Genomic DNA, 16407 nt, shown 5'->3' with positions numbered 1-16407 from the left:
GAAGGATGTCTTTCTAGATTTATTATTCGAGATCTCACTATCTCACATTTACTGTGAAACATTCATTGCTCTGAGAATTTCTAGTTTGAATGACTTTGGAAGTTTTTTCATGGAGTTAATATTATGCACTTAATTTGCAGTTCATGGGGCCAGAGGGATAGTACAGTGGTTAAGGTGCTTGCCTTGCACATGGTCAATACCAGTTAGAATCCCTCACATGGTCTTTTGAGTGCAGTGATGATCCACAGAGCACCACTAAGTGTGATACCCCCAAATAAGTTAAGGCAATCAATTTGGAATTCAATAGCTTTATCAAATATTCACACATAAAAGCAGGGAATATGGTTTTAACTTTTTATGCAATTATGTGTATAATAGAAAAATCTCAGATCATGTACTAATTTTCTTTTTAAAGTAAATTTAGGGAACTTTGTACAATTTGACCTACTTCTATGTTAACAGTAAATAGGTCTACAAAAGTAGGATGGCCATTCTCATTTTTCGTTTTTTGTTTTTTTTTTCTCTTTTTGGGTCACAACCAGCTGATGCTCAGGGGTTACTCCTGGCTCTGCACTCAGGAATCACTCCTGGCGGTGCTTGGGGGACCAAATGGGAGGCTGGGAATCGAACCTGGGCAAGGCCACATGCAAGGCAAACACCCTACCCGCTGTGCTATTGCACCAGCCCCTATTTTTAAATTCTTAATGATGAAAGTATTAAATAAGATTTTTAAAATTTTAATTAGTACTAGATTTATTTACCCCCCCAGTGTTTAGTAGAAAATTTTTATAAATAACAATTCTTTATAAATAATTCATTATAGAAGCTTACACAGTTAAAAGCATTAATTAATATTAAATAAATAAATAATATTAAAACAACAAAAATTTATATTCAAAGTAGTGGACATCGGTGTTTTTAATTACAGACTGAATAAGGATAGTAGAGAAACGTAGGAAAATGCAAAAAATATTTGTGTTTGATAATGGATATGTGTGAAAGTGCTTAGTCATTGGAGTTGAGTATGTATATTACTCTCTTTCAGAATCGGGTCAACACTCCACAGTGCTCAGGGAGCTCAGGGCCACAGCCAATATAGTATTCAGGACCACTAGGGCTATATCTAGTGGGGACCATGCGGTGCTAGGAATAAAACTTTAGGGTCTCACAAACTTTAGGCTTATGCTCTACCACGTGAGCTACTTTTTCTCTGTGCCTTTTTGTACTGCCTTCAAAAATCAAGTGTGTATTTAACAAAAGAGCCTTCTCAGTTCACACTAACCATGTTTAAACGCTGAATTAACCACACATGGGTTGTGTCTGTCGTTTGACAGAGCAGATCTATCTGGTGATAACTCATGTTAATCATCGTAGAAAGGAGCTTAGATAAAATATGTATTAAAGCTAAGCTCATATATACATATACATACATAAAAAATTAGCCCATACAGATAACCCTTTATAGATACTCAATAAATGTAAGTCTGTCTTTTCTTTATAGCAGTAATGGCCTATTTAGGTGGTGTAGCATGTGTGTTTGGTCAGATCAATCAAGTACTGATTTTTTTTTTATTGAAGAGAGCAAAAATGTTATTATTTCTCTAAATAGCTATCAAGACTGAGGTCTTTGCACTATTCTTTCACTCTGTTTTATTCTTTTATCTTTATTCCTAATACTTAGCTTTCATTAAAGATTGTTGGAAATGCACAGTAAGTTGTTGCTACTTCTGATTTTATAATCCAACTTCTTTTTTTAACTCATTTCCCTCTTCTTTTTCAATGTTGCCACCTTGTACATAATGAAAACTTGATTCTTAGATTATTTTCAACCAGCATGTACTGTAATGGAACAGTACTGTACAGGGCTTTGTTTGGTTTGTCATGGTATACATAATTTATTTAAACAACCACAGTGGTTATTTTACCATATCCCAGGCTCTTAGCCTTATTGGGTCAGATATAGAAAATCAAAAGGCAAATCTGGTGCTAGATTTGTAGGCAGCCAACCTAGGTTTGATCCGCTGAATCCCATTTGGTTTCCCCAAACTCCAACCAGCTGCAGAGCCAGGAGGGACCACTGAGCACACCAGGTGTGGTCCAAAAGCAAACAAACATAAAATAAAATGGAAGACAAACAGAAAAGCAAACTAAGTCTAGAAAAAAAAAATCAGGCTTTCCTTTTAAGACAATAAATTGAGACCTTATAATTCACAAAGGGCATATATTGACTCCTAGTACCGTAAATGCTAAAATTATATTGACAGATTAAATACTCAATTTGGCAAACTCAGGGACAACATTTTATTAGAAGAGCTTTATCCTAGGATTTATTGGAAATGAAGTTGAGATATATTGTGATACATATTTTAAAAGCAGTTACAGAGCCAATTGCTTGAAAGTAGCATTTCAGAGGGCCCTCCACTATGTAAGTGAGGGAAATTAAACTAAAATCTTCACATACACTTATTTCTTAAGATTCTCTTTTGCCATTCATCAGAACTTTGGTTATGGGGACAAAAATCCAAATCAAACTTTTTAGGGGAAAGATGTAATTTCTTAGGAAGATACTTCTCCATTTCTCAAGCAATAACTAACCAGCCTCTGGGCTGGGGTGGCGTGGGATGAGGGAGCTGCAGCTGCCTTTCGCTATCACTGTAGCCCTGTCGTCGGTACTCTTTCAATTGATTTCATTCCTGTCCTTGCAGATTGTCAGAATACCAAATCCTGAATTCCCAGGCAGCTGTGTGGATCTCTAAGGAGGCCACTGTCTCTGCACAATTTCCATAGAACTCTGAACTAGTCGAATGAAGTCAGGTGGGGTGGGAGTCGGCAGTTGCTGGTGGATTTGGTCAGTAACCTGGAAGAGGTTGGTCATGCAAAGATATGATTGTTCTCACTTTAGTTAGGTGGGGGGGTGGGGGTGGAGGTGGGGTGGGGACAGTGTCATAACACACCTAGCCAACCTGGATTTGATGCTGCTCAAGTTAGTCCAGAGCAGCGTTCTGCCTTCTCATGGGAGGGTGACACAAGAATCACATCCCCCGGTAAGAGCAGGGTACTGCTTAGCTTTTAGGCTTTGCTTTTGTAAGAGGAAATAGATGAAAGAGAATCAGGGAAGAATAATTAATGGTTGCAGAAAGAGAAACATATAGCCTGTTGAACTTGAATCCTAAGGCCAGAACACAGTGGCACTAAGAGGCTCAACTCCTGTTTTTGTTCAAGAAATAAGGATATCGAGTTTATACAGAATATATTCTATGAATTGAAAGATCTGTGAAATAATAATACCAAATCCTGTTTTCCCAGTCTTCACAGTGGGAATTTAACTGCTTAGCATCTGTTAGCAAATTAAGATTGTACCAGGGAAAGTAGCACCAAATTTTTATTTCTCTGTTCTTAAGGTTATTAGTCAGGATAACATGGCATTTGCTTTCACCTTTGCAAATACTTCATAAACCATTCTGACACACCTAACTCGCAAGTTCCTTCACATGTCTTAGAGCAGTGTCCAAGAAACGTCCTGATAGATAAATCTCAGAGTAATTTTGGATACTCATAAGAATGTGGGGAGTCCACCCTCAGTTTGACAGCTATTAACAGTAACCACATTAGAAATCAAATTCTTATTTTTTTCCTGACACTTACAAGTAAAGATCATTTGTGAAAGAATTTGACTTCACTCTGTCCTATACCAAGTTTCAAACTGTAGTTGTATTGTAAACATCTTTAGAGGGATAGAACAAAAGATCTTGTTTGACTTACATTTAAGTTTCTCTAGTTTGAGGAAAGAGAATTATCAGAATATGTTTTATAATCTGCCTTTTTGGCATAACTAACAAAACACTAAGATTTAAGGTGTGCGCTGTGATTGAATAGACTGAAGAAAGTGATTAAAATTAAATATTTGACCCTAATTAGGAAAATTAATAGATGTTTTAGTTGGTGTAGACATATACTTTGACTTTTGTTTTGGTTTCGTTATTTTGTTAAGGGGCTATTCCTGGTAAGGCAGGGGTTACTCCTGACTCTACACTCAGGAATTACTCCTGGTGGGGCTTTGGGGACGATATAGGATGCTGGGGCTGAACCTGGGTTGACCTCATGCAAGGCAAGAGCCTTACCTGCTATGCTATCTCTCTGACCCCTTGTTTTTGTTTTTAATTCATGTACTGGAAGAAAATAAAAAGCACCTAATTTTGTATACATCTGTGTGGTTCTGCCATCTGAATGGTAGGTTTATTGGCATATATCTTTTAAATTTTTAGTTTTCATACTTAACAGAATAGGAACACAATTCTATATTACTAAAAATTACACATCAGTATTTTTTCGAGGTATATTCTTGATACAGTAAAATAATGGCAGTTTTTCTAATTTAGTTCTGTATAGTAAATATGGGCTGGAGCAGTAACACAGCAGGTAGGGGGTCTGCCTTGCACGCAGCTGACCCGGAGAGGGCTGCCCCTCTCGGAGAGCCCAGCAAGTTACCGAGAGTATCTCACCCTCACAGCAAAGCCTGGCAAGCTACCCATGACATTCAATATGCCAAAAACAGTAACAAGTCTGTTGTGAGACGTTAGTGGTGCCCGCTCGAGCAAATCGATGAACAGGAGTACAGTGCTATAGTAAATATAATGGAGTTAATATATTTTTATGTTTAGTATATATTAGTACAAATAAAATATTACTGGTTACCTACTTTTTAGCTCAAAGACTTTTTAATTTCTAGACCCTCCTTTTTAAGGTAAATTTGGTGCTTGTTTAGATCATTTAAACTTGCTACCATAATTTGATGTCACTATGTTCAGTTTCAGGATTCGTCTGATTTTTTTTAATTCTTTCTTTCCAGATCCAAGTATTTTAGAACGTGCTCCAGAGGTGAACACTTAACGATAGAGGTAAGTAGGATCAATGAGTTTGACTGGATTAGAAGTGCTTTCAAGAGAGAGATACAGTAAAGAGAAAGGATCTGGAGCTAAATTACTTCAGTCACTGGTGTTAGCGAAGAGGGAAAGAATAGGAGTGAGAGCGCTCAGTGGCACGTACAGGAGGCCCGGGTCTGATTTCCATTACTGCCATGAGCACTTTCAGGGGTGACCCCCAAGCACAGAGGTGGGAGCAGCACAATAGCCCTACGGAGTGTAGCCCGGAATCTTTTTGAAAAGAGGGGTGGGGAACATCTAGAAGTTGAAAGGGAAAAGGTGAGTAGGGTGTCTATGGAAGTTTAAGGTGCTGTTACTAGCTGTTTGGTTTGCATTCTTGGAGGAAGAGAGTCCTCTCTTCTCAGTAATAGAGCTTCCTTGTAAGTCGGTGCAGCAGAATCAAAGCAGCAGGTTGATTTGAAGCTGTTACACAGAACCTGTGGCAAAACCTAAGTTGTGGTCCAAAAGTGCCTGGCTTGCAAGCTTGAACACTGCCTCATTACTTAAGGAGTTAGTTCAGAAAAAACACTAAACAAATAGAAAATATCAGCTCAAGGTAATAATATGAACAGTTTCCGTCTTTTCAGACTCCTATATCTTCTAAACCTTTCGAATCAATGTCCTTGATCTTAAAACAGTATTAACAGAGAATGTCTTCCACTCTGGAGAATCCTGTGTTTTTCTTGAACACAGATACCGCTCTCTCTTTCTCCCCTCATATTTCTTTAAATAAAACTAATTTTCATCACTAATCCCCCCTGCTCCCCCCCAAAAAAATAAACCCAATATTAACAGGGGTCAAGGAGATGCCCCAGAGGGCTAGAGGACATGCCTTGCATGTGGAAAGCCTGGGGTTGGTTCCCAGTAGTGTGGCCCCCCTGGGAGCGACCTCTGCACACCGTAAGTCAAGAATCTCCCTTTTAGCACATGACCCCAAAATCAAAACATAAAATGAAAGTAATAATGATCCGATTTTTTCTTAGAGTGATTGCTTGTGAAAAAACACATATATCCTGGGGGCCAGAGAGATAGTACAGGGGTTAAGGCGCTCGCCAGCTACATCACCCCCAGTTCACATCCCCAGCCCTCCCCTTCTCCCCCCCCCCCCCCCAGGAGTGAACTGTGAACACCACAGGCTGTGACCAAAAAAAAAAAAAAAGATAAAGTAGCATGTATTTTAAAATGACTCTCCGGGTCAGAGCCATAGTACAACAGACACAGCCCTTCCTTGCCTTATACACAGCCAAGCTGGGTTCGATTCCCAGTGCCCCATATGCTCCCCTCGCCTGCCAAGAATGATCCTTGACCACAGAGTCAGGAGTAGGCACTGCCGGGTGTGGTCCTGAAACAAAAACAAAAGACAATGGTAACTTTCATCAGATCTTTCACATCACAATCTGATCAAATCGTGTCAGCCTCTAGAAGCCTTGTCTTTGGAAGTAGAGACTCTCACCTAGTAGGTTTCCAATAAATAGTTACATGAAAGAGTAAGTAAATTTAAACATTTTAAGAGAGGTCTTGATTTGGGTATTTTTATTCCCTTGAGTTATTTTCCTTCTGACAAAATTTTTTTTTTCTAAATTCAAATGGAGTAGAAAAACTGAGTAGATTTAAAACAACATGAAGTACTCAATTCAGATAAACAATTTATAAGCTTCTGATTCATGTAGAAAATGGCTATAATGCTCCCTTTTGTTTTTTACATAAAACCATAAATAAATAGTGTTGCTTGTTTGGACTGTCTTGTCTAGGATTGTTGATTATATCAAATAAACTTAAGTATTTTAAAAAGGCATTTTATTTAAATACCTTACACATATCAAAATGTTATTTTTTAAGTAAAAAGATGACAGAATTTTTGTGATTTCTGTACCTTAGGCAGATATCTCTCTTAACACTTGCTTTTTTTGTTTTTTCAGTTTGAGAATCTAGTGGAGAGTGATGAAGTAAGTATTACCACAGGATTTGTATTTATTTAGGTTACTATCTCATTTGTTGTGAAGATTATTTTTAGATTTTTTTTCTTTTAGGATTTTTATTTCATGTTTTTGGAGGTTCTAGCAGGGGAGCGCAGCTACTCGTATACCCTCGACCGAAGACCGGTCCGTCTCTATCGGGGAAGGCCGTCCTCTTCGACCGAGCGCGCAGCTTCGGGAGGGACGCACATGGAGCGGTGAGGGAGGAAGGGGACACCCGCCTAGCCAGCCAGATCAGCCGAATCAACCCTGGCGATCAATGGGGTGACAGATGTCGCAGCCGGAGCGATAGCACAGCGGGTAGGGCGTTTGCCTTGCGCACAGCCAACATGGCCGACCCGAGTTCGATTCCTCCACCCCTCTCGGAGAGCCCGGCAAGCTACCGAGAGTATTCGATATGCCAGACACAGTAACAACAAAGTCTCCAATGGAGACGTTACTGGGCCCGCTCGAGCAAATCGACGATCAACGGGAGGGCCTTTACCTTTACCTATTTCATGTTTTTATTTTTATGTTTAACCCCTTCGTTTTTTTCTTTTACTAATTTATACTGCCAAATAATTCAGCATTTTTTAGCATGTAAACATAATATTAGAGTGTTTTTATATATTAGCTTATTATATTCTATATGTCAGGTATGGAGGTCAATAAAGGGATACTTGGGAGCTAAAGAAAAAGTGCCGAGGTTAAGATGCTTGCCTTGCATGTTGCTAATCCCATTTCTATCCTGCATACCACATATGAAACCCTGAACATTGCCAGAGTGATACCTGAGCACAGAGCCAGGAGTAAGCACTGAACACAGCTGGATGTGACCCAAAACTAAAAAGGAAGGGGCAGAGATGGGGGGGATGAATTTTTTGAGGGTAAAATTTATATACATGTCCTTTGTTAGTGAAATGTCAGTGGTTTTTTTTTTTTTATGCACTGATTTAGCTAGCAGGGTTTTAATTTGTGTTCATTTCCAACTTCACTAAACAGTATGTGTATGTGCGAATTAACCACCCTTGAGTCTACTTTTCACACATCTCTAAAATGAGTTAGATTAGAACTTTGCAAACTTCGATCTTATCTCATTTTTGTTTTTTGCGGAAAAAAAAGCTTTATCAAGCCAAATAGGATGTTTATAAAACCCAGTATTTGCCAAATTGTGTAGAGAATAGTAGTCATTGTAATTGAAGTATTAATTGTTCAAAGAAAAAAATGTTTGAACTTGTTCAGTTCTGCATTTTTCAAATTAATTTGTGAATTAAGTCTTGAAAATATAGTGATGCTTACTAATTATCATCTGGAGTGCTACAAATGTACTACACATTTGAGGGACTAAGCCTTTTGTTTTCCTAGGCAAGATTAAAAACAAGTGTAAGTGAACACTTAGATGATTTTTATAAAAAGTTGAATCACCATGAGAACATAGTTGTTTATGATTGATATTTTTACTCATACAATGTTCCAACACCCGTCCCTTCACCGGTGCATATTTCCAACCATTTAAGGTGGTATTTTTTAGGAGTTCTGATAAATGTTGAATTCTTCACAACATCATAACTGCTTTTTAAAATTATTTGTAGATCTATATATTTTTCTAAACTCTGCCTTGGTTGAATTTTTTGTTTAATTTTTGTTTTTGTTAGTCATTCTTTTTTTGCAGTTGATGTTTATGTTTGCTTTCCTTTAATGGCATCCTAATTTGCAGTGCTATTTCCTAAATCTATTTGGGCCACTTGGAGTTTCATTTATGCTATTACTTAGTGATTTTCATTTTCATGTTTTAACCATCAGATATGAATAGCTCAACTATGTAAAAACCTACATTTCTCTTGAAAATAATTGTAGTTGGCTTTGGAGGAAAAAGCAATAGCCATTTCATAATCCGATGAAAGCAAACAGTTAATTTATGTTATTCATGATATATTCTGTAACGTTACTGTGACTGATGAAATAGCAAATAAATAAATAATACTAAATTAGTAATTTCCAAGAGAAAATTCAGAGTTGGGTTCCTGTAACATCTGGTCCCAGTAAAAATACTGACAAAAGTCAGCCAGGCAATTTGTAAATTTATATATAATGTTTCTATCTCACATTCTTATAACATTGTTTTAAGGTTTGTTTTTTTTTTTGCCCTCTTATTTGATATATATTAATGAATGTACTCTTTGGGCCCCAGCTGCAGCACTCTAACTGCTCTAACTGATGCTTATACACATGTTCCCTGCGGAGTGCATGGTGGCAGGTGCTTTGTTTGGGACATTTGCCAGCGACTGAGTGCTTTGCCTGAGGGGCATGTTAAACAGTGATTTTACCAATTGCCCAAAAAAGTGCAAAACTGTGGCACATAGACTGCAAAAAAGAACACAGAGAGAGGGCTGAAACAGTAGCCCGGGGCATGTTCTCCCTCACCAGGCGATGTCAGGCAGCTCAGTTTCTACTGTTCTTCAGCATGACCACAGGAGCCACAGCAAGGATTGGTTTTGAAGTTCCAAATACATGTTTTAGGTAGTAGGTAAATTCTGTAGTTACAGGATCCATAAGTAAAGAGGATCGATTGTAAATGATGTGGACGTGGACAAATTATATTTCTCCTAATATTTTTTAAACTTAATTATCTAGTGTCATCTTGTCCCCAGAAGTTCCTTTGGGATAGATAAATACTATAAAAAATTAAGAAATGGCCAGCAAATGGTTATTATGTAATTAAGCTAGATTTTTTTATTATTATTACATTTTACCTTTGGTAAAGTAAAATCATTTGTTTGATATACTTAAACAAATAAAATGTTTATGATAAGTAGGTAAGTTGAAACTATTTTAATAGAATAAAACTATTTTGCTTTAAATGTAATTCAGCTAGTGAAATATCTTTAATTTTTGTGCAGGGGGAAAGCCCAGGAAGCAGTCATAGGTAAGGTTTTCAGCTATTCCTTTTTAAAATTCATTCTGTGTGTACTATTAGAAGAAATTCACTAAGATTCCAGCCTGTCATTTTGGGACCTTAATTTTCTCTATGACTAAGAGTGGTCAATTACATATATCTCAAGAGATTATTTTGAACATTGAAAAATTTAATATATGTAAGTTCCTATGTACTTTCCTATTGAATCTGTTATATGTGCTTGAGTTTTGTAAAAACTATTTGGCCATTAATAAATTATATTTCTTCTAATATCTTTTAAACTTAATACCCCTTTCCTTTATTTATATCAGGGTTTCTTGTTTTGGTGTGTTTTTTTAACTTTTAATGTCTTTCAGTATTACACGGACTACTTGAAAAAAATGAAATAAAATTACTTCTAAAAGAAAGTCTGAATGAGAGACTAAGGAATATGTGATGATTTGAAACAGTTAATGTGGGATGTAACAGAAGTTGGCTGAGTTGAAGGGTTAGTGCTTGGGGCTGAGGGCCAGATATGGATTTTCTCTGTAGAAAAGGCTAATCATGGAAATAATGAAGTCAGAAAGTCAGTAAAATGGGTATGATAATGAGGATAAAGTGAGTATGTTGGTGAGAAACAAGACAGTGGAGTTCAGAGTACTTAAACAGGGGTTATAGTATTAAAAGAGAACTAGTAAGATAAACATCACAAATGTTAGATTTAGTGCTTTTTACTCTAACAGTTTGAAATTACAGCTTCAAATTGCCCTAAAACATTTTTAATAAATTTACACATTTTTTATGTTTCAAGTTGATACAGACTTTCAAAGTTCTTTTTTTTCCTCCCTCACTTTTTTCTGTAGGCCTCTTACTGAGGAAGAAATTGTTGACCTGAGAGAGAGGCATTATGATTCTATTGCTGAAAAACAGAAAAATCTGGATATGAAAATTCAAAGAGAGGTAAATACAGTAGTGTTGCTAACCTCTGTGTTATTGTAAGCCTGTTTTTTAGAGGAGAGTTACATACATGTGTTACTAATGTTGATATGAGCAGTCATTAGGCCTATATTAATGCATAGATGAAAATTATATGAAAGTGGAAAATTATTCTAGTCTTATGTAATTTATCAGACGCCAGATACCGCAGCAATGTTAATTTCTTTCCAAAAAAACCCCTAAAATTAGAAAAGTAATTATTTCTTTTAAAAATAATTACTTCAAGGCCAAAGAGATAGTACAGGAGATGCCTTGCACATAGCCAACCTAAGCTCGATTCCTGGCATCTCACATGGTCCCGTGAGCATCACCAGGAGTGATTCCTGAGAGCAAAGCATCCTCTGAGTAACCTGGAGCATCACCTGGTATGATCCAGTGCCAAAAAATAAAATTAATTTTAGGAGACTAGAGTGATAGTTCGTGGGCAGGGTGTTTGCCTTTAACACAGCTGAACCAGGTTCAATCCCTAGCACCCTATATAGTCCCCCAAGTACCACCAGGAAGTAATTACTGAGTACAGAGCTAGGAGTAAGCCCTGAACATTGTTAGGTGTGGCCCCCAAACAAAAGATAAAATTAAATGTTTATATAAAAATAATTGGATCCAGAGTACAGCAGGTAGGGCATTGTTTGCACACTGCCAACCCAAGTTTGAGTCTTATGGTTCCCCGAGTACCACCAGGAGTCATTTCGGACTATAGAGCCAGGATTAAGCCCTGAGCACTGCTGGGTATGCACCCCGTCCCCCGTCCCTCCCCCAAAAAAAGATAAAATTTTAAAAAATAAAAGCAATTACTTCATTCATGAGAATTGCCGCTGGCGAAATACATGGACCTTTGTATTTAAACCAGTGTATGACTGGGAGTGTGGTTCAAATCATTTAGCACATGGTTGGTGACATGATGCCCTGGGTTTAATTCTTGGCATCAAAAAATTAAAACTGTATAATCAAGGGCTGGAAGATAGCACAGCAGGTAGGGCGTTTGCCTTGCATGTGGCTGACCCGGATCTGATTCCCAGCATCCCATATGGTCCTCCAACCACTGCCAGGAGTAATTCTTGAGTGCATGAGCCAGGAATAACCCCTGTGCAACATCAGGTGTGACCTAAAAAGCAAAAAAAACAAACAAACTATATAATCAACTTTTACAGATTACTGTTTAAGAATCAAGTAGAGGTTTTTGAAAATATCTTTCCGTTGGAGGCCAGAGCAATAGTACAGCATTCAAGCGCTTGTCTTACATCGTGTCTGACTTGGGGTCGATCCCTGAGCCCACCAGGAATGATCCCTTAGTGCAGAACCAGGAGTAACTTCTGAGCACAGCTGGATATGTCCCCAAAAACCATAAAAAATCCATCTGTTTGTTGTGAACTTACCTTAGTGTGTGAGCTATGTCCTTAGTCATAAGTAATAGATTACTTACGGAAATTATATTATTGGATACTTTATAAGAAATGCTAATATTAAGATAGAGAACATTATGTTGAAATTTGACCAGTTTGGTTTGATTAAGCAGTAGATTATTATTAAAGTAGTTTGTATTCTGTTGTGGTTGGCAAGACTTTAAATTCAAAAGTAGATTTTGTTCAACCTGATAGTAATTAAAATCAGGAGACATACAGTGATGAGCCATGAAGTTTGGGAACCTTCACTTCAGTTTGGTAGACCATGGTAGATTGGCGGAGTCTCCAAGTTCTTGGATTTAGGAGGGCCCAGACTCTTAAATTAGGGTAGTAGGCATTGATGTTGTTAAAAATGAAGATCCTTGTATACTCTGAGAAAGAAATAATTTTTATGTATGCAAGTTAGATGCCACTACTTCACAATTCAATGTACAAAAAATTCTCTATCGTATGTGATATTTGCTATCATTTGAGTTGTTCTATAAAAGACGAAATTAAATGGAGAATCACAAAACTTTCAGCTATGCTTCATAGAGATCACTTATTTTTTAATGTTATTTTTGTTTTATAAATAGAAACATTTTCTCTCTAGAGCAGTTAGACAGGTTCTGATTTTTGTTAATCCTTATTGTTTTGTTCATGTACAGTTAGCCTTACAAGAAGAGAAGTTAAGACTAGAAGAAGAAGCTTTATACGCTGCACAGCGTGAAGCAGCCAGGGCAGCAAAGCAGCGAAAGCTCTTGGAGGTGAGGGGAAAAGACCCCAACACGACTTAGGGCTGCTTTTCTCCTGATTTTCTCTGACAAGGCTTCGTGGGGACTTTTCCTCGCTAGACTCAAGGGCTTCTTACTTCACAGCAAATGTTTATTATGCACATATCCTTAATAAAGGCAAATTTGTCCATCTTCAACAGACAGAATAACATCAAATTATTTGCTTGACACTGCATGTTGTTTAGCTTTAGATTAACAGAAGCTAATTATTATCTATCCCAAAGATGAATTTCAGTTTTTGGAAATCCAGTATTAGTTTGGAAAAATACATATTCTCTGAGGTAAAAAAAGATGCAGATTTTTTATTTATTTTTCTGAGTTTTGTCCTTGAGCTGCTAGACTTCCTTGTACTTCCCAGAACTAGTTAAACTGTATGATTTTATTTCTCCAAGGGATAGTGTGTATTTTTCATCTTTATTTATTTGTATTTGGGAGATAGGAAGTTTGGCTCTTGAAAAATCTCTGGTATATTACCAGAGAAGGCAGCAGAAATCTTCCCAGCTGTTGGAGCACCACACATGCAGGCGCTTGGTCCTGGCTGAGTCAGGAGCCATCCTCCATGGTATATGAGCTTCCCCTTGTACATACAGCAGTGCTCTGAGACAGGAAGTAGTATTAATCCCCTGGTTATAGGTGAGGAAACTGAGCTACAGGGATGTTGCTCCCTTGCTTGAGATCCTTCAGCTACTGGAGAGCCTGCAGAGTTAAGCAGAGCAGTACCTGACTGTCCCATCCTCAGTGCGCAGCTTCTCCTGCACTGCTCTGAAACTATTGAGGTACAGCTGCCGTAGCACAAGATCAGGTCACATTGCAGTGGTTATAATTCAGAGAAACTGCCAAGTTGTGTCTGTTGTAGCTTCTCCTCTGACTGTGTTGTTTCTGTGTCATCTGTCCTTCTATTTCTTTTTCTCATCTAGCACCAAATCTTGGGGAAACTTAGAAACTTGCTTTCTACTAAGAAAGAATGTGTTTTTCTGGTTATCTCGTACACAACCTTTTTTTCCACAATAAATTCTCCGCTGCTTGCTCTAGGAAGACTAACAGCATCATTCTGTATACCACATCCCTTTTCCTCCCCTGATTTAATACTAATACAGGAACACGTACAATGTATGAAACCGTACGCTGGAGCCGTGTACCGCAGGTAGGGTGCTTACCTTACACATGGCCGACTCACGTTCAGCCCTGCCGGGAGTGATCCCTGAGCACCTGCCGGGTGTGGCCCAACACCCCTCTCTCCCCAAGAAAGAATAACCATATTCTGACATGGGCTGGAGTGATAGCACGGCGGTAGGCCATTTGCGTTGCACGCGGCCAACCTGGCTGAGCCAGGTTCGATTCTTCCACCCCTCTCAGAGAACCCAGCAAGCTACCGAAAGTATCTCGCCCGCACGGCAAAGCCTGGCAAGCTCCCTCTGACATATTCAATATGCCAAACACAGTAACAAGAAGTCTCACAATGGAGACGTTACTGAGCCCGCTCAAGCCGATGAACAACGGAAGGACAGTGCTCCAGTGCTATATTCTGACACACGAATACAGTGGAAATAGGCAAATGCCAGTTTTCAACCCTGTAAGTTTTCTCAGCCACTACCATAGTCATTTGTAACAAAGATGAAGGTGAAGAATATGTTAGGGGAACAGCTCATAACCAGTCGGATCCACAGCCCCGATAGCTTCTAAGTCCTTTCATTATTACTCTTATTAACTGATAATGTTTATTACTTTTAAGTCAATATCTATATCTTCTAGAGCTTTTTTTTTTTGCTACTTACTTCACCCAAAATAGACCTTCATATATTGTTTTAACTCCTTCTTGCCCCTCCTCCTTCCAGATATTTGCTGTCCTTAAGAATGCTGAGGACACAAAAAAAAACTATCTCTTTTTAAAGTTATTTTTATAACATTATTAAGTGTTCTGACCACTTAATGATTATATCCTGATAAATTAAGAGAAATGCTCACCACAAACATAGAGAATATAGAAGTGCTAAATTTTAGGGAAAAAAGAACTTTAATTGAGTAACGTTTTTCCCCCTTGAAATTTCAAGAATTGCACGAATAGTTTTCAATTTTTCAACAAAGTGAATTTTACATATTGTGTTATATTTTCAAAGCAAGAAAGAAAGAGAGAACAGCGATACCATCCTTCCAGCAATGGAGAATATCAAAGGTAAATAGGAAATACAGTGTTCCTTTTGTGACAAAAATTGCTATTTCGTTACTGGGCCCGCTCGAGCAAATCGACGATCAACGGGAGGGCCTTTAAAAAAAAAATAGAACACAGTTCACCCCTATATGTTTGTATATGCATATTAAGTTTAAGTGTGTTTCCTAAAATATTTTTGCTAGTCAATATACCATGTTACAAGAATACTGAGACTCAGCATTTGCTTTATGTTAGAAAATGGTCATCCGTTATTAATCCTTAACACTCAAGTTGTCTCCTGAGCACTTCCAGAAGTGATCCCTAAGCACAGAGCACTGCCATATATGGCCCCAAAACAACAGCCACTACCACCAAAATTGTATCTTCCACAGAAAAAAATTATGTGCTAGTACAGGGAATATTTTTGGAAAAATTGTTTGTCTTGGTGGTTTATAGCTATAAATCCACCATAATATTTTCCATAGCCCCTTTTCTTGGAACAGAGTGTGTGATCAGTTTTTGGAAAATACATTTTCAGTGTCATTTCCTTGAGTGTTTCTGCACATGTAGAGAACACTGTTCTTATATATTCATTATTGCATATTATAAATTTGGAATTTGTAAACCTTTGGAGGCATGACTTAAAAATTAATCAAAGCCTTTCAGTTTTTTATGAACATTAAGTATAAGGCCTGTTTTATAAGATTATTCTATTTAGTAAATATGAATTAGACTTTGGCTGTGGGATAGATTTTTCAAATTCCATCATCAGCTTTATATGCATTGTGTTGTACCTGCTATGAATCTACTGTGATACTTTTTTTTATAGTTGTTTGCACTTTTATTACAGTTCAGGACCAGAAGATGACTTTGAATCTTGTTTGAGAAACATAAAATCACAGTATGAAGTTTTCCGAAGTAGCAGTAAGTTTATAAACTTCTATTTACATTTTAAGTTTACGTTAAGCCACATTAAAAGTACAATCTTTGATTCTGTTTCTTTCTTATGCGTCTGTGGAAGAATTTCCTGCACTTCCCGTTCGTATTGCCTGGATTAATGAACTAGTCCATAATTATGCAATATTATCGTTCTCTTTTTTAAAAGGAGTTGGAGCAAAGAAAAATCACAGGCTATTTTTGTAGAGCTGGACTAGAAGTCAAACACTTTTTTTTCATTTCTATTCTTAACCTCCTAGAAAAAGAAAGAGAAGGTAGGAGAAAATAGGGTAGAAGTATTTTTGTTTTATTTATTACAAATTGACTTACAAGACTTAAATGTTTCTCCAAGTTTCAAAATTTGGAACTTTCCCCAT

The 16407-nt window shown here is 37.5% G+C and overlaps 1 protein-coding gene across 2 annotated transcripts in view; it reads left to right on the top strand.

The window, feature by feature from the left end:
• Positions 1-16407, top strand: part of AP1AR (adaptor related protein complex 1 associated regulatory protein) — a 32658-nt gene that overhangs the window by 10726 nt on the left and 5525 nt on the right. The window contains exons 2-8 of one of the 2 annotated variants that reach the window (XM_056116715.1): positions 4850-4898; positions 6842-6868; positions 9778-9803; positions 10637-10733; positions 12820-12918; positions 15063-15118; positions 15945-16018. In XM_056116715.1, the coding sequence (XP_055972690.1) occupies positions 4850-4898; positions 6842-6868; positions 9778-9803; positions 10637-10733; positions 12820-12918; positions 15063-15118; positions 15945-16018 (428 nt within the window). The remainder of the gene's footprint in view (positions 1-4849; positions 4899-6841; positions 6869-9777; positions 9804-10636; positions 10734-12819; positions 12919-15062; positions 15119-15944; positions 16019-16407) is intronic. The other variant, XM_056116716.1, reaches the window with a different exon arrangement.

Source organism: Sorex fumeus, unplaced genomic scaffold, assembly GCF_029834395.1.
Source record: "Sorex fumeus unplaced genomic scaffold, SorFum_2.1 ptg000033l, whole genome shotgun sequence".
Lineage (NCBI taxonomy): Eukaryota > Metazoa > Chordata > Mammalia > Eulipotyphla > Soricidae > Sorex > Sorex fumeus.
This window is presented reverse-complemented; position numbering and strand designations above follow the sequence as displayed.